The sequence below is a fragment of the Morus notabilis genome, unplaced genomic scaffold, assembly GCF_000414095.1.
Source record: "Morus notabilis unplaced genomic scaffold, ASM41409v2 Scaffold2035, whole genome shotgun sequence".
NCBI classification, from domain to species: Eukaryota; Viridiplantae; Streptophyta; class Magnoliopsida; order Rosales; family Moraceae; genus Morus; species Morus notabilis.
This window is the reverse complement of record NW_010360448.1, coordinates 146512-165774: the sequence shown is the minus strand read 5'-3', so window position 1 is coordinate 165774 and position 19263 is coordinate 146512. Positions and strand designations below refer to the sequence as shown.

The 19263-nt window shown below is 34.4% G+C and overlaps 2 protein-coding genes across 4 annotated transcripts; both read right to left on the bottom strand.

The window, feature by feature from the left end:
* Positions 1-1584: 1584 nt before the first annotated feature.
* Positions 1585-6312, bottom strand: LOC21402863. Its single transcript, XM_024164523.1, has 10 exons — positions 6072-6312; positions 5434-5529; positions 4392-4476; positions 4064-4185; positions 3593-3617; positions 3413-3496; positions 3251-3280; positions 3056-3161; positions 2854-2918; positions 1585-1731 (listed from the first exon to the last, which is right to left on the bottom strand). Exons 1-9 carry the CDS (start codon positions 6162-6164, stop codon positions 2855-2857), a joined length of 705 nt encoding a protein of 234 aa, XP_024020291.1. The 5' UTR covers positions 6165-6312; the 3' UTR covers positions 1585-1731; position 2854.
* Positions 6313-7347: 1035 nt separating this feature from the next.
* Positions 7348-14983, bottom strand: LOC21402862 (cysteine-rich receptor-like protein kinase 10). Of its 3 annotated transcripts, none has more exons than XM_024164505.1 (7): positions 14846-14983; positions 14511-14758; positions 10480-10690; positions 10079-10316; positions 9786-9936; positions 8798-9179; positions 7348-7619 (listed from the first exon to the last, which is right to left on the bottom strand). In XM_024164505.1, exons 2-6 carry the CDS (start codon positions 14712-14714, stop codon positions 8805-8807), a joined length of 1179 nt encoding a protein of 392 aa, XP_024020273.1. In that variant the 5' UTR covers positions 14715-14758; positions 14846-14983; the 3' UTR covers positions 7348-7619; positions 8798-8804. The 3 variants fall into 3 exon arrangements, with proteins under 3 accessions (XP_024020273.1, XP_024020274.1, XP_024020272.1); XM_024164506.1 differs by lacking the exon at positions 7348-7619 and adding an exon at positions 8484-8501; XM_024164504.1 differs by lacking the exon at positions 7348-7619 and having other exon boundaries at positions 8623-9179.
* Between the last annotated feature and the right edge of the window lie 4280 nt (positions 14984-19263).

Sequence of the window (19263 nt, the reverse complement as noted above, 5' to 3'; positions counted from 1 at the left end):
TTTCATTTTTTATTTTCATTTTATGTTCTCTTGAGCAGAGAGAGAGAAAGAAAGACATTAATGAATTTTTTTACACTGAAAATAATCTCTTGATAAAACTACCAAACGCATTTTTAAAAATGATTTCTGTCTGAGATTAAAAACGTTTTCATTTTCATTTTCATACAAAAAATCAAAATTATTTTAGAACGAGTTCCAAACGCGCCTTTAACAACACTCTTTGTGGGCAGCACAGTCATTAGAAGCAAGTATTGGGTTACATATGGTTGGGACTCTATTTTATCATCTTTTCTTGCATTGCTCAGTAGCAAAGAATCTTATCTAAAGACTAGACGGCCTTCTAGAGTCTGGTTTTTCTTTGCTCTTTCCAACTCCGTCGGTTTCGAATCCAACGACATAGCTAAGGTGTTGTGGAAAAGCATTGTCGTCTGTATTTTTTGGACACTCTTATACCATATTAAGTTTTAGATAGAAAAGAAAGAAAGCTGTAATGAGAAAGTATCTGAATTCTCAATAAACTCGGAATGGTACATCTGAGTAGCTAATCACATCATTGACATCGGTAATTAGAAGGGCAAAAACTAGCATCAGACAGAATCCAAGTTTATCATAGCGAAAACACCTTATTTTAATCGTTTAAGATCAGCAGTGAGGAAGAAAATTGACCCTGCAATGAGAATTTGGCTAAAATAACCGAGTAAAAAAGTAAAATTAGAAAAATGACTTTTTAATTTTAATTTTATTTATTTTATTTGAATAAATTCTTAATTCCACGGTGAGAAAGGAAAAGAGAGGGAGATAAACTGACCGAAAATGAGGAGGCGTTGATGGTGAGGGGAGAGATCTTGGGTTTGTTGGCAACTAGGCGGCGACGACGACAATCCGCGGCGGCAACAACGACAATCGAAGGCAGCGGAAGCTGGAATCGGAGCCTACGACGCTGAGAATCAGCGGCTAGAGAGAGAAGGAGCGAGAGAGAGGAAGAAAGGCAGAGGAATTTCTGGCAGAGATGCGGAGATGGCGAAGTGTTTCCGAAGAATGGGAAGAATGGCTTCTTCGGGAGAATAAATGTGAAGAAATCAAAAAAATTTGCTTTTTTTTCGTTTTTCTTTCTTCTCAGAAAGTCATTTTGCAAATAAAAATTTTTGAATTGTCATTTTATGAATAAAGCTTTTTTATTAGATTATTTTTACAAAGGCCTCCTGCAATAGGACTTGAATCTTATTTTGCACCAAACTCATATGAAAATAATGATTAAGGCAGCAACTTTAAATGGCACAAATTTGGATCCTGTTAGAACAAATTTGTTAAGTGTGAACTTTAAGGCCTCGTTAGGCCTCATTCAGTTCGTTGATTTGAGTTTTTAATTTGAGCTGATATGTGACTTTATATGAGAGCTTTTAACTGCAACAAAAAAAAATCAGATGTGATTTTTTGAGATAGCTTTTAACTATAGCAAAATTAAAATTGAAAATTCGAATCAGTGAAATAAACAAGACCTTTCAAGATCAAGAATAGTTTTTACAGGATAAAAATTTACTGGACTGATTTTTCTAAGTGTACAATAAATCAGATAAATGGGTGAAAAAAAAGAAGAAGAAGAAGTATTGGAGTTAACTTGATCAGAAATCCACGGAAAAGAATCAACATGGCAGCACCCTACACCCTGCATAAAAGCGAGACAAGTTCGACTCGGCTTCTCAGCAACTCTTCAAACTATAAATCAAAAACCTGCTTGGAAGTAGAAAGAGATCAGGGAAGGGGTGCATGAAATAAATTGGCACATGATTTCAGATCAAAGAGGACTTTTAATCATAAAATGCAGGATACCATTAAATGTAGCTATTTCAGCGAATAAAAAGACTATTGAAATTATGAGGGCCGCATTGGATTCATAGTGCTCTTTCTGTCAAAAATGACTTCAATACAAAAATACCACCAGTTGTTTACTGAATGCATGCACTATTTTTGTTAGGGGAATCATTCTGCTTCTAGGCATTTTTATTAAGATTATTTTTGACATTTTTTCTTTTCTGTACTTATTTTCTGCATTTTGTTTATTCCTTTATTCACTGTGAGTAGAGGAGGATAATGTTAATTGAGTATGAAGAAATAAGCAATAGATAAGAACAGCAGAAGCCAGATGTGAAAAACTGAATTTACCAGCTAGCTCCTGTGTTCTTTCCTTTGGGATTTTAGCAACATAAAATAATAAATTCCTGCGTGCTTGTTATTTCTAGTTCTTTTGATTATTTTGCTCATAGATTATGTTCAAGCAAACTTATAACCAAGCTGGTGATTTCTTGATAATTAATTGTGGACATCTAATTGGCCTAAAAGTTTTCGTACTGTTGGATAATCTTTCTTCTATAAAAGAACAGAATATTGTTAATATTATTTTATCACTTTCCCATGGCTTTTTTTTTTTTTTAATTGTTTACAGATCTATTACTGTCTAATTTCGAACAGAACTGCGTGAAAAAGTGAAATCCATATAGCCGACCCCAATTAAGTTAGGATTAAGGTTTGTTGTTGTTGTTGTGTTGTTGTTTACAGATCTATTACCATTCTAGCAGCCATGATAATAGGACCGTTCTGTAACACCAGCATGAGATGTTATAGACATAATGGAAAGATTTTAACTTTAAAGTGCCCTCTAATAGCTATAGCATCTTATAAGCAAGTGTTGCATATATATATATATATGTGTGTGTGTGTGTGTGTGTGTGTAAAACTTGTTACCACGATGTCGCAGCTTTTGGAGAAAGATACGTATTTGAGCAAGTTCTGAAGAAGAGACCAAAAATATTTACCTTGCAAAAACAAAGAGGAACAACTATAGAGCAGAATTACCTCAAGACAATATCACAAGACCAAGATACATCGCCCCACAAAGAAATAAGAAAGATATCAACCCCCTGCATTAATTGAGTGAATTTCATGGTGTAGAAATGAGTTATGTCAATTGTCAATCCTAAAGAAATGTTGCTTCAACAATGTGTGAAAGGAAGTAATAAAGAATAAAATAAAGCAAACTCAATGGTAATATACCCACCAAATGACTCCCCATCCCACACCATTACAAGGGCAAGGACAAACTTCAGCAAATTTTTCAGCGTCACTCGAGTGAACTCTACGGGAGATAAGGTCGTCGTAGATATCTGCATCATTATGAACGTATAAGGTTTCCATTTAGTGAGAGAAAGAAGATTTGACACCAAATTTAAGTGGGGTTTTCTTAAATCCACACCATAAACTGAAAACAAGCTGTTCATTACACCTGCAAAGTGGAAACATAAGGTAAGCGATATTCTTTCATTGCCTCAGATATATAGATTAACAAAAAGAAATAAATAAATAGATAAGCAGATGATGGTTTTTCAGACGAACGGCAAGAATTAGTCGGATTTACCAATGAATAGAATGATGTACCGAAGTATACGAACTTTTGTTGTTTCTTGCAGAATCCAAACCGCACCGAGAAAAAAAATAAATCCTGGTAGCTCAATTGGAAATGAAAAAAAACCACATCTGAAGTCGAATCCTTTGCAGGCCGGAGAAAAATGGATTCACTCACATATGAAATACATACCTATACAAAGTCCTCGAAGCGTCCACTGAATGCAAATTATTCAGCAAAAAGAAATGAAAAGAAAAGAAAAGAAAACAGTACAAACATAACAGTGTAAGGATACTATGGCTAACAAACTGAGAAAAGTGAACAAAAACAATGATCTCAAGAATAAAAGGGCCAGTATGGACTGCTTTACTTCAGACAACGTGCCGATGCTTTTCTTAAGGATAAGAAAAACTCATGTCAGTTATAAAATACTAAAACAAGATACTGCATTATTTTCAAGTGTTTCCAAATTATTTTGGGTAAGAAACTCTTTCACATTCATTTATATGAATGAAACATTTCTGTGGCATAAGAGATGAACCGAAAGCTAAGCAGTAGTAATCCTAAGGGGCAGGTTTTCTGAGGTGAAAGAGGAAGTGTCGCACATCCAAATGCTTCATAAATTGATCAAAACATGGTAAAGGAAATTTCATAAGAGCTTACATTCTTAGCTACAAAAAGTACAATAACTAGAGCAGCAAGAAAACATCCAGCAGCAATTCTTGCAGTAAGGAGATTTGTGGATGCAAGTATCAAAAGCATGCCCCAGAAAGATGAACCAAGATCTGAACAAGAAAATATGACAATTAGATAAATGGCAGATCTAAGATTTTATAAATTCATCGAATGATAGCTCTATTAAAGAGCTTAAAGCATAAATGCTAGATCCTGATTATAGGATGCCAATCAAAGCATAGACTGACTTTCCTATTAAACAAGAGCAATAAATGCATAAAAGGACAGAAAAATGGTTATAGATGAAAGAATATACATCCAGCTGGCAAAATCAACCAGTATACGCCACCGCGTGTTTGCGTTGTCCCACCTTCATCTGCATGAACCTGAATTCCTTCGACCTGCATAATATTGTGGATCAGTCATCAGTACCTGAATCAAATTCATTAGCTGTTTATGAAGGAAGTCTATATGAGAGAAGAAACCCTCATTGCAGGTAGATAAATTTTCGAATCATATGATAATTCGTCCATTTCATACAATCCCCACACTAAGGAAGGTCATAAAACAAAAATTAAATAAATCCACCTTTGCTATTCAACAAGATTTGTGGCATGCTGATAGTAACCTTATCAACTGTAGAGCTAAAAACTATCATACACTAATTTTCCATCCCTTATTGTATCCTTTTTTTTTTTTTTTTTTTTTGGCAAAACTTAATCCCATAAAGGGTCGTTGAGCCCTTGAAGTGTCAATATAAGAGGAGGCCATCATATCAGCATCCTGTGATGTTCTTCTAAAGTTTCAACTTTGCACTAACAAGATTGGAATACGTAAGAAGCCAACTATATTTCATAACTTAAATGATGCTCAACATCTTTTAGTGTATCCTCAAAAACTGATGCATCCATAAATGTCAGTTTTTACAAGCACTAAACAATTAAGAAAAACAAATGGGAAATTAGAAGTTTCAAACGCAAAACAAGAAAATGAGTTAATCTGGATATATAGCAGAGTACAATTTTGCAACGTGACTTGTCAATTGAGCATTTCATGTGGATAATTTAGTACATCTGAGGGAATTTTCACATTTTCCCAACATTAGCCACAAAGGAAAAAAAATTAAAAATTAAAGAAAATCCTATGTTCCATGTCATTGCATATTAGAATTTTGCTAATCCTTATGAAAGATAGTTATTTCTATATCAAATAACTTGTTTTCATCAACTGTAAAAGATCACGAAAAAAAAAAAGGAGAAGAAAAAGATTCTTCTATATCAAATAACTTGTTTTCATCAAATGAAAAAAAAAAAAAAAAAAAAAAAAAAAAAAAAAAAAGAGAAGAAAAAGATTCTTACTTTACCACATGTCAGTTTACAAGCAATAGCATGGCTTGCTTCATGAAGAAAAACTGTGACGAGTTTGAATGGCCTCAGGAGTATTGTCCGCCACAGCTGCAAAAATATAATTGGAATTGACATTTGACAATACATTGCATGCTTATAAGAGTCAAAATCGTCAAAAATGAAAGATAAAATATCATCCACTTTCAAATAGGTCCTGAAGCTTCACAGACCAACGACTATCTACATTATCAAACCAGTAAATTTCGATCCTTTCTCAACTGAAACACATAAGAATGCAACGACTATCTACAAACTTGGAATGAACTAAACAAGTCATAGTAGGCAATAAAAAAGAGCCCAGTTAAATTAAAAAAAAAAATTCGAAAATTCTTCGCAAGAAAAAGGAAGAGAATGCAAGTAAAAAGACTGCCCCTTTATACAATAGAATTAAACAAATTACAACCACTATCATCAAACTCCACCACTAATCGGAAAAACAAAACTCGACCCAGATCAAACCAATGCTAAAAGCATATAACCTAATAAAGAGCAAAACTTTTGATAAACTTCTTTTCCCAGAATCAAATCGGAGATTACAGTGGAGAAAACCCATATATAATAGAAAAAGAGGAGTTTGTTTTGTTTATTACCGCGAGTATAACGACAGTGCAGACAGAGACTGTGATGAGGAAGGCGACTTGTTCATGGTTGCAGCACTTCTTTAGCTCCCAGTTGGGTCTCATTTCTGTTCTCTTTTGCTTCTTTCTTTTGAGCCCAGAAGAAACGGGAAAAACGATAAAAACTTCAAGGATCTACAATGTAATAAGACTGAAAAGAGAGTCAGTTTTTTCATCCCCAATCACTGTCTCACTGAATAGGAGAGAGATTCCATGTCTCTTGGGAAAAGAGTGATATTGAATGTGACTGGTTTGTGTGTTTGCTTAAATTATTATTTGAGCGTTGACTCCAAATCACTCACTACTAAGTCAGGCATATGGGTCCAAAATGTTGGTAGGAAGTCATGCGTGTAATGACAACTTAGCGGGACCCACTGAACGTTGGTTTTTTAACTTTGTTTCTTTTTTTTTTTAATCCATTGGCCACCAATTTCCGTTCATAACTTGATGAAAGCGGAATCGTCAAAAAAAAAAAACAAAACAAAAAAACAAAAAATGATGAAAGGGGCCTTTTGGCTTTTTTTTTTTTTTTTTTTTTTTTTTTTTTTTTTTTTTTTTAAACAAACAAAAGGTTAGGGTTACACTTAAATGTGTTACAAACAAAAGCGTTGTGAAAAGTAGGAATTTGTAGCAAGTGCTACGCTTCAAACCCATGACTTGCCTTTTGTCACTCTCAAAACGCCATTGCAAGGAATGCCATTTTTTTCTCCCAGTAATACATTTTTTTTTTTTTTTTTTTGCTGAAATTTCCCGTAGTAGAATTGTATGAACAAAAATGTTCCAAGTTTTTTTTTCTTAATGTTAGGGGTGTTGACGGACCACGGATTAGGAGTTAATCCGCAATCTAATTTAAAACTGTAGATTAAGAAAATTTCGATCCGTGTTTAATCTAAAACCTTTTTAGATTGGATCCAATTCAATTCAAAATTTATTAAATTTTACGGATTGGACTCACAGATTCTAACCTTTAAAAATATAAATTAATAAATATCCATACAAAATAAACACAAATAAACATATATAACATAACTATAACATAAAGTTGTTCAACCCGAGTCTAAATTGTTATTTCAAACACACACAAAAAATATAGATGGTTAGATAGTTACAACTCAATTAAAAATAATTAACTTATAAAAAATTATATATATAATTATAAAAATTATATATATATATATATGCGATTTCAGATTCACGGATTTCACAAATTAGAAAATGCTCAATCCGTAATTTGATTCAAAACCTTCAGATTATAAAAATCTCAATCCGTATCCGATCTAAAACCTTTTTCAATCTAATACAAAATATCGGATTGGATTGAATTTTACGGATCAATCAGATTGACGAATTCTGTGAACACCCATACTTAATGTTCTCTCTTTCTTTCTCTTTTTCCCTCTCTTCTCCCATTGGTCGTCCCTTCGCCTATTGTCATCTCCCGACCACCGCTGGAGGTCTGTCGCCCCTTGTGCCCCTATGTTGCTTATGTCGTCGTGGCCCCGCTGTGTTGCCATGAAAAAACTGTGTAGGATACAATTGGTCACATACTTGTCAACATGTTGGTATGATATTTTCAGGAAGCTACTATCGGCATATGCTGTTATGACACCATCACGGGGATTTTCATATTCCAAAGGTATTGATGTGACATTTTTGTATAAGAACTTTTCTTTTTCATTATAAAATTCAATCCAGGAATTATGATCCATGCATTGGTGTAAAGCCAACATTACTAAAATTAACCCTTTTAAAAGTGATACGTTGATTTTCAAATAAGAAAGTTTTGGAATATTAACAGGGAAATGATATTGAATTGGACGTTTACCTATCTTTGACGGCTTAAAATTTAGAGTCTGTTTAGTTCGCTGATTTAAATTTTTAATTCGAGTTGAGACGTGATTTTATGTTAAAATTTTTTACTGTAACAAAAAAATTTAAATGTAACTGTTTCTAAGAATTTTTTACTGAAATAAAACTTGAATTAGTGAAATGAATGGAGCCTCAAAATATGAGGCATACATAGATATTTCTATCAGAACATGAAAAGTTATACGAGAAAAGTGCTGCAAATACGAGGCATACATAGATATTTCTATCACAAATTTAAAAGGAGTAATTACTTTGGTCACACTGCAATAGTTTAACAAGTTTAGATGGACAAGCACGAAAAGAAATTTAAGGGGGGGCATAGTGATAGAAACCCTAACAATGTTGTGGCTCATTTTTCACAGTTTATTGAACAAATTTATTCAGGTGGGTTTTGTCTTTCGCGCATAGATCAAGTGATTTATAATAGATTTTGCTCAAATCAAGGTTGACCTCAAAATATTTATAAAAAATCTCACCATGGAACCAATTGATGAAACTTTGAAAGTTGAGAAAGACCCAAAAAGCTGGTTCTTCCTGTATTTTTGTTAATGAGATGTTGACAATAAATAAAAAAACGAAATAATTACACTAACATATATTTGTGTACAGCATTTTAACATTTTATGAAGATTTACCGTCTCGTCCTGTAAAACACCAAAAAAGAAAAAAAAAAATCGCGGCTCATCTTATTACCAGGACGGGTAACAATTTCAACGGAAGAAACGAATTGAATAAATTTGCTCTATATAACCTGAAGATTTCACGTGCTAAAAAAATGATTTACAGAATACAATACTACAAAATGAGCTAAGCAGACTTACAAGCTGTACCTGGAATTCATCTACCTTCATCAATGGAAGAAACAGAAATGGAGTTTCTCGAATATTCCTCAACGACTAAGCTACCACTAGCTGAAGCCTTTGTACCACCACTATATCCACTACTAGCATTAGTATTGGTCAAAGCCGATGAAGTGGTAGTTGTCCATCGTCCTACGCGGCCTTGAATTCCGGGTTTACTTGGTCTCGGCAAAGTAAACGAGTCGCTTGAGAGCATAAGATGAACAGAGTTCATGTCAGGCCTATCTGCAGTGTTCGCCTGACAACATAACAATCCTAGTTGAATGCACATTGCTGCCTCGTCGCGATTGCATTTGGTAAGGCTCGGGTCAAGCAATTCCAATGATTTCCCTGCTTGATATAGCGTCCATGTCTGCGGCAGTGAGAAGGAAATTAAGTGTAAGGAAATGCATTTGCATAGCCCACTTTTGTAATTTAAACGGATGACAAACAATGATAGCGGACTGAGAGAGAGAGAGAGAGAGAGAGAGAGCTTAGAGTAAACGCAAAATAGGAGGAAAACATAAATGTAACCGAAAGGGAATAATAAAGTGCTTGCAGTTGCAGAACCAAATTACTCGAACTATCTAAAATTGAACGATTGTACGGTGTAGTTGAGGAAACAATGGTTCAAATGGCACAATGCTAGCTACTAATGTACTTAAAAAAAATAAATTATAATAATAATAACAATAACATATTTTTTTATTTAAAAAAAAAAAGAACGATGAAACAGAAAAACAATATTGCATTATGTGGCAATTATCCATTCAATGTGATTTATAACAATTAACAGTTACTGCTACCCTTTATTGAAAGCCGTTGTAATGGTCAGGTTCATCTTCTCAAATAATTGGTGATTTCTCTTCCAACAGTTCATGTGGCGACCAATTAAAACGAAAACAAGCATCAAACATGTTGTCACAATCAAACGTTAATTTCAAAAGTTGCACCGGTACATCTCAAAGCAGTAACTTACATAGCTCAATAGATCTGCCTTTTCTCCAGATAGTTGCTTATCATGATTCTTTCTTCCACTAACAATCTCTAAAACCAATACCCCATAACTGAAAACATCCGTCTTCACGGATAAATATCCACGCATTGCGTATTCAGGGGCCATATAACCACTGCGTGTAAAGAGAGAGATATAGAGAGAGAGAGAGAAAAAGTTAAATCTCTTCTGGTTATCTATGAAATTACTGCGTATTCACAAAAACGTTCGACTGTATAAAAGAAGACAAAAAGATGTAAGCTGAAGAATCTACTTACTGAGTACCAGAAATCCTAAATGTATTTACATGGGTGTCATCACCCGGAAAAAGTCTTGCCAAGCCGAAGTCTGAGATTTTTGGATTGAGCTTTTCATCCAACAATATGTTACTTGCTTTAATGTCTCTATGGATGATCCTCTCTGGAGCCTCTTCATGTAGATAGAGAAGACCTCTAGCTACACCCATAACAATCCGAAACCGTGTTGCCCAATCCAAGGATGTGGACTTCTCTTTAACTGAAAATTTTTACCACTTACACCAATTAACTACCTTAAGGAAGCATGTAGCCACGTAAACGAAAACCCTCTAAAGTTGAACAAAAAGTCTAAGAAAAACATTTTAATTCATTGGCAGTCTATACGTCAACATGTATAAACTCCTAGTATGAAAGTAGCTTACCAAAAAGAAAGTAATCAAGGCTTTTATTCGGCAAATATTCATAAACAAGCATCTTCTCCTCTCCTTCCACGCAACATCCCAATAACATTACCAGGTTCTTGTGCTGACTTCTCAGTAAAAGTTTCACCTCATTGGTGAATTCTCTTACTCCCTGTCTTGAATTTAGGGATAGCTTTTTCACAGCTACTTCTTGACCATTTGGCATCAACCCCTAAAACAAGTTGGCATTATCTTGAGAACAAACACAACGAAAGAACAAATAGAGAATTTTTGTCTTCATTATTAGTCAATTGCACCAAAAAGAAGTATTTGTTTCTGATCAAAGGAAAGATGCTCAAGAAACAAAAAGCCACTCACCTAAACATCAATGCAATATGAAAGCAACCACTTACACATATGCACAACACATGGATTTAAAAAAAGCCAAAACAAAAAGAGAGAGAGAGAGAGAGAGAGAGAGAAGAAGACGAAAAAGAAGAAGAAGAAGAAGAAGAAGAAGTAAGGAAACACAGCCCATTTAAATTGAAAAAGAAGAAAAGCTAGGAATATAGAGTAAAATACTTTCCTTCCCTCTGAGAAACCGTTGGTACTTCCTATGGGTGCTTTTAATTTATCATTACCATTGTTGGCATACTTTCTTATTAGGAAAGAGGAGAAGATGTCCTCAAAAGAGAAGGTAAATTCAAAAGACAAAATACAACTGACTAAAACCACCAAATTCGTATAGTAAGACCCCCTGACACATCTTTCAAGTTCAGAATAATCAAAGAAAAAGGAAAGCTTTTATAGACTTTCCCCTAATTTTGATTCAAACATTTTTTTGTTACAATGTTCTCTCTCATACATATTTAAACAAATTTGAATTTCTATTCAAACTTTCTCCTGAAACCTATAAACCAACGGGCAATTTATCTGTCGAAGCCTATAAAGAAGCAAATAACTTTGCTTTTTGGAAAAGATCTGTTGTCTCCATCTCCCACTCCTCGAAAATTCTGCCATTTCTTTCCATCCAAATGGTTCAAAGTAGTGAAATTACAATATTTTTTCACATAACTCTAGCCATCTTATCAGAATATAACCACTATGCTATTGTCAATATAAAAGGGAAGTTTTCTTCAAATTGAGGTGGTTTTGGTGAACTTGATCAGTTCCAACCATAAAGTTATAATGCAGCCATTTATTTGGAGATAATGATTGATCTGAATATAACTTCTTTCACCTATCTACATGCAGACCCCAGACCACAATTATACTTATCAGCACTTGATCATGTTTAGCAAGGATGCAGTTTAAAGCCCAACAACATTGTAAAAAGTGTGGAAATCGGCCAATAACAATAACAATGACAATGACAATAATAACAATAACAAAAACAATAACAATAATAATAATAATAATAATAATAATAACAATAATAATCATCTTAGCTTAGCACTTTTAATCATATTTAAACAAAGAAGTTATCCATGACATTGCTTATTTCAACAATGTGATTGTAGTTGAAAAGGGAAACGAAAGTATTTTAGCACATATACAAATTATGCATAAGAAGCATATAAGCTTCCCATAATTTCAACAGAAATTATTTAACATAACGTAATAGTTCTCACTTTAAAAATATATACATACATACACACACATATATATATACATATATATATATATATATATTTAGTAGTTCTTACTCCTATCGAAGTTCAAGGTTGACATTTTCTTAAATGTCGTTAATACAAAATTGACTGAAATCAGAATACACCAAAACTACAAGTTGGCTAATGCACTAATAAGCAAAAGCAAATAGGAATTTTATAATTCAACCAAACAAGCTAACAATTTTGGAACTCTAGATCTTTATCCATTGCTATCAACAAACTTGGCTTGGTCCAAACTCCGGCCAAATTCAAGTTTCAAATTTTACCCAAGGTCTGAATCCAAAGAAATAAATAAACACGTGGAACTGAACCTAGTCAGCATTTTCTTTTAAGCCATTTTAATAATACATGAAACGACCATGGAAACCAAGTTCCACAAGCTATCCATCAGGATCCTAAAAGATCATGTGATATGAACAAGTCAATATAATGACTATACATTGTCTTACCCACGTGACTGGCATTAGTTGCTTTTAAGGTTTTGTCTTTAATTGGCAGGTCGAGGGGCAGCTGGAGATTGGGCAGACGTCGGAAGGCTTGATCCTCAATCGCCTTCGGCATTTGCCTTGGGCTTTAAGACAAGAGACAAAACTAGTAGCTCACTCAGGCAATTGTTCTCGGGTAGCTAGCTTTAGCTGTTCGGCTTGAAGAGAAGACTCATAGCGTCGTTGCCTAAACTTCTAGGATTTCTAGTTCCGTGCTCTAGGGCTTTGACTTCTAATAAGGAGAACTTGGAAATCGCGAACCTGCTGCTCTAGTTAAATTCAAGAGGGAGAGTTGCTTGCCAGAGAGGGATTCTTCATCAAAAGATACTACAAATGAAGGAGTGGGGCCGCCTATTTCGCTCTCATCTGAGGACGTGACCCCAATCTCTCCTTGGCTTGTAATAAGGAGTGGATCGCACCACCAAGGCGGGATGCCTAGTTTTTCCCCGTCCTGGTCAATATTAGGCGCCAAAAAAAATAAATAAATATAGAACTATCTTTCTTACTTTATTTGTTCCTTCTCACGACGCATTCAACTACAGAACCTAAGCTTGAACCACTTTGGATTCCATTTTTTGCATCTTAATTGAATGTGGGCATGCCTCCTCAAAATAAAACGGAAATTTAGTGGACGCCTGTTTTGGCCACCCTTTTAAATTAAATGGCTGATTTTTTTTTTAAGGCAATGACCTAACCTCTTTTCTTTTTTTTTTTTCAAGAGTCAATCACTAATATACTATGGTTTACCACCGATAAACAGGTAAATAATTGATTGCAATTGGTTTATCATAAACTGATATTGGCCAATCATTAATAAATAAGTGTATTATTAATTTACCATGATTTATTATTGATAAACAACATTTTATAAAAAAAAATAAAAAAAAAAACTCAAAAAGGGCATTTTTGCACATACCCTAACATTAAATGAAAAAACAAAAACATTGTAAAAAAAAAAGTATTTTGGCATATACTGTCCCTAAACTTTTTAACTATTTACATGTTATCTCTAAACATTTATTTTGACATATTACCTTCTAAATCCTAGTTTATCACGGTGTTGCAGAGTGTTGCAAAATTTTAACGAAAATGCCCTCATACACATTTATATGAGCTCAATCGATTTCCTTCTAAATTTAAACATCATTCATCGTTTGGGGTACTCTGGAATAGTTAGTAAAATCAAGGTAACCTAATACGTCAAAAATCAAAGGTTCAACCGACAAAACTCCTTAAAAAATATAAAAGGTTACAATTTAGCACAATGTTCCCCAATGCACCCAATCAAAACTGAATACCAAGAAAAGAAGAGTCTAAAGACAAAGCATTTTAGTAATTCCAGCTTATTTAGAAGGCTAGTTTCGTCATTCACCATCCAACAGCCCACATACACCGGAAAAACTAAGCAGACAGAAAACAACAGCTTCGTTATTGTACGCTCAACAATTATTGCAGAATTCATGTCAATTACTATTTTACCGATTTAAATTTAAAATTTTATTACAGTAAAATTTTTTTTACATAAAATTATATCTAATTGAATTTATATTATTGAAAATATAAAGCCAACTAAACGGCCCTAAAATTGCAAGATTTTTAATGATAATCTAAATCATGATTAATCTTTAAGCTATCAGAATTGAACTTTCGGAAATCAAATTTCTTTGTCAAAATCATATATTTACCGATTTAAATTTAAAATTTTATTACAGTAAAATTTTTTTACATATCAATTCAAATTAAAAATATGAAGCGAACTAAGCGGCCCTAAAATTGCAAGATTTTAATGATAATCTAAATCATGATTAATCTTTAAGCCATCCGAATTGAACTTTCGGAAATCAAATTTCTTTGTCAAAACCATATATTGAGCTCTGAAAATTGATATTCTCACCTTGTAAACGGGACCAAATCCTCCGTGACCGAGTTTGTTGAGCTCGGAGAAGAAATTGGTGGCGATCTGCAGAGAGTGGAGGTCGAAGAAGAGGTCGAAAGCCTCGAGGATTTCGTCCGCGTCGCCGGCGGCGGCGGCCTGGTCGGCGGTGCGGCAGGGCCTCAGGGATTCTAAGCAGGCGCAGAGAGAGGAGAAAATCCCCATAAATGCATCAAGCCGCCGATATGGAGTTGGATCTTAGCACGGCTCTGTACCGGAGAAGTAAACGAAATTAGTTGACTGGTGAAAGATTATTATAAGAAGAAGAAGAAATTGATGGAGCGATCTTGCGTTACCAATCATGAAAATACGAAAGAGGAGGAGGAAAAGAAAGAAGTGTCAGCGTTCCGAAATGACAGTTGTATTTGTTGTTTGCTTTTCTGCTTTTGGGAGTTTCGGTAAACAGGGGATCGATGGTTTTCTACTTTTCTTGTTTGGCGTGATTCGGGTATTGTATTAATATAGTTTCATTTGGAAATATGGTGTTTGTATTTTCTTCTTGTATCTGGGTTTTTGTATACGACAATTTTACCTCATTTATTTGTAGGAATTCGTATTAAACAGGACATAAAAAATTCACTTTAATCAGATCTAAATTGTAAATAGGTTAAAATTTTAACCCGTTAGAACTGACCCTATTTCTAATTATCCATCCCGTTTAATTATATTCAATTTTTAAATTAAATATATTATGTATAATATGCTATAATATATACTTTTAAATATAATCTATTACATAAAATGTATGAAAATTTAAAACTACTTTTCATTTATTTTTTTTTTTTAAGGCAAATCATTTTATTGTGTAAGAAATAATTACACAAGACACGAGTAATCTCAATTACAAAGAAAATTCACCATGAACTAATGACTTGATCCACCAATGAAAGCAACGTAGCACGAGGATGAAAATGGGTACCAAGACTCAATGATAAAAGTTTCGCTCGACACGGAAACATAGAATATGATCAATGCTCATTTAAAGGCACAAACAGTCGATGGATTAACTCAGTTGACCGCCACGTAAAGAGGACATCAACAACACCGCCTAGAGGAAGCTCTAGCCGGACCAAACAACCCACGATGTCCGTAAACAACTTACAGGCGTGGGAGACACAACCAAAACTAAAAGGTGGAGAAACCACCTCTATTATTGCAATACAAGGGCGAGCACATGTTGCCTTTATTACAACCAAAATAAAAAATTAACAAAGAAAAAATGGAGATAACACCGTGATAGAAGGAGGGAATCTGCTGCAGCCACCATTCAACCATTTCCCTTCGATGATCAACATCGCATCTGATAATCTAATGAGCACTTCATTCTCTTCCCGATCTGGCATCTCGCAACAATGAACCCATCTCACTCCGCTGAGCTTCCTTCGACCACACCTCGGGTCCCTTAGATCTAGGGTCCTCTGAACATAACCTCCACGCACAAATCTGACCAGAAATAGATCCAGCCACCTCTAACCACGACATCCTCAAATAGGTCTCGTCGATGTTGGTCTTCGCAGGTCCAAACTCCCCGTCACCCACAATGTGTATGTTTGGCGTTCCGTCTAAAGTCACCTCCACAAGCACCCACAAACCATGCCTCACCCTCTCCCGTCTGATCGGAGCGTGACAACTAACCTTGTGGTGGTGCCAGACTCCAGCCTATAAGGGATAGGGAGGCTGTTGCAAAGGAAATTCCTTGATGGAACCCTAGAAACTAAGAAGAAAAGAGAGCGAAGAGAGCCCGCCTTTTATTTATTTTTAACTTAATCTTTTGAATATTTGTATTTTTTAATTATTTATTTATTTGTTCTACAATAAAAATAACTAATTGGGTAAATGGGGCACCGCGAGTATTCTGAAACTATGACGGGAAAATCCACTCCTTAACCCGTCAACTTACAAGGCTTCATAAGGAAAGTATGGTGAGTGTTTTTATTCGCGAGGAGCGTTGGAGAGAAGACCACCCCACTCCAAATCCGCCCCGTTATCATCCCCAATACATGAACCCAACTATTCTCCTTTTATATTTACAAGAAAAGCCAAACATATAAAAAATATATATGTGTTTTAATAATAAATTTATTCTCATTGGTGCCTCTTAATTTTAGATTAATTCTCACTTTACTCTTGAATTTCAGAAACTTTCATTTTTTACCTATGAATTTTGAATTAGTCTCACTTAATTCCTTCTATTAAAATTTCAATCACAAATAGACGAAAAACGAATGGTTAAATAACATCATGTTGTTTTTTTTTTCATTTTCTATTAAATAAAATTGTAACATAAAAGGTTAAATGGACTAATTGAATTTTTAGAGAGTAAATTGAGAGTTTTTAAAGCTTAGTGAATAAAGTGACAATTATCCTGAAATTGAAGGGATACTAATAAGAGTAAACCCTAGGAATATCATGATCATCTTATGTATTTTTAAATTCATGTTAACATAGTTTTACTAATACAATTTGGTGAGATTTTTAGTGCGATGAGAAGAGTTTAACCTTCTTTAGAGAATTATCTTATCAATACTCACTTTTGTTAAGGTTAAATTTCGTTCCTCATTTCTCATCTTACATGTGTCCTCATACGTCTCGGAAAATGAGGCTAAATCATGAAATCGGCTGCCAAAAATAGTCTGTTACCTATCAGCAGATTCGAGCCGCGGAGATGCCACATCAGCATTTCGAGATTATGGACTGATTCCATCATTAAGTCAGCACCAAATCATGGGATCTTGCCTAAAAAGTAAAAGGAAAAGTTAATTACACCTAGACTTGCTCTCTAAGCCACCTCTTTACACAGAAAGAATCTTCAATCAAAAGTCAAAAGGGAAACTTGCTCTAAATCATTTTTTCAGCGATCAAGACCTATATTTAAGGCCCTTGAACAACCACAAAGGGGCTACGCACATACAGATACATGTCATCTCCTTCCTCACATTTTCCCAGAAGCTTTCCAACAGTTTCCTAAACATCTGCTGTATTTTCCACATACTCTTCTGACGTTTACAGAAATTTTCATTGTATTTATCTTCTACAATCATAGTGGAGCCATCGAAGACCCTTCAGTGGACATACCTTGGGTTATTAGGGGAACCACTATAAATCTCGGTGTCTCACTATTTTTATTTTCTGCCTTTTTCATTTATTTTATCTGCGATCACAATACTAACGCTCTAATCATCTGAATTCAGTCATTTTCCTCTAACAAATTTAATTGTAGATTTCACCCTCTAAAATTTTGATCTAAAATTAGACACACTGAAACAACGTTACGAATTTGAGTAAAATCTCAAAGACGAAAAGTCTCAAAAATTTTAAAATATATATTTTTTCTTTAAAAAAAGGAGAAAATTGATGGACTTATCCTTAGACTTATCCTTAAAGTGCATTGGTTTAATTTTTATCTTTTACTCTTAATTAATACCCTTTTAACTAATATAGTTACTTGATGGGAAATGATATTAATCATGAGTGAGAGATAAAAGTTCAAACTCATATATTTTAAAGGGTATTTATCTCATTTTTCTAGAAAAAAAATTATTGTCAGTCATGAGGATGAGATCTGCATCTTGAGCCTCCACGACCTTAGTGCGAGTCTTATAACCCTTGATGCAATGGGTTGCTTACTTTAAGGTAGTAGGTTGCGATGATGTGGGTTCTGGACCATGGTAGCTATAAGTTTAACTATTATTTTTTCCAACTCTTTATTTATGTCACTACATAAAACTTTGATGCGACTACAGAAAATAAGATGCAAGATAAGAAGTGATAACTTGCAGGTTATAAAAGATAACCTGCATATTACGAAAGATTACCTGCAGGTTATGAAAGATAACTTACATGTTATGAAAATATAATTTACAGATTATTAGTGACATAAAATAAATTTAACAGTAGTAGTAAAATAAAATAGTGTTACTTTATTGATAGCATTTTTGAAAGTTTTCCTTTTAGTTTTGATAATAGTTGGAAAATTGGTCAACGGCAAGCACATATTTGATTTTGTTTTTCCTTCTATTTTTATTGGCATTTACATTACTTTGATTTTTGTTCACTTGACACTTTGTGCTCAATTTTCTTATTAGGTACAAAGGATCATGTATCACTATTTATTTTCACTCTTTTCCTTCGAAATATTTATAACTAGGTGCTATGTATCACATATTATTCTTATTCAAAAATTGGTTAAATAATAGTTATCTAGTTTAATTGGTGAATCGGCTTATACCAAGGAAGTAGATCGATCAGGCCATGTCAAATCAAAGAAAGAAGGAAATACAGGTCATTTTGTATGCGTGATTAATCCTGGCCTCTTTGTTGATGAGACTTAACTAGAGGTGAAAGTTTAGACTGAACCAAGCGAGTCGGCTCAAGGCCCAACACTGTCAGTCCGGTCCATTTAAGAGTTTGGGCCAGACCGGCCCGACCTAAACCTCAAGGCCGGGCATGGCCGAGGTTTCGAGCGCGAAACTATATTCGGGCCGAGCTGGGCCGACCCAAACACCCATTTTTTAAAATTTTCTTAAAAATACCTTATACATTTCAAGACGGCCTAAACTTCTCATTTAGGACGTCGGGCCTGGGCCGAGCGGTCCAAACTTTCACTTTTTACATTCAGCCCTAGTTCTAACTGTTAAATTAGAATGACAATGGGGCGGATTTATGGCAGGCGGTATTCCTGCCCCGCCCTGCCCCATTTACTCGATTAGTTATT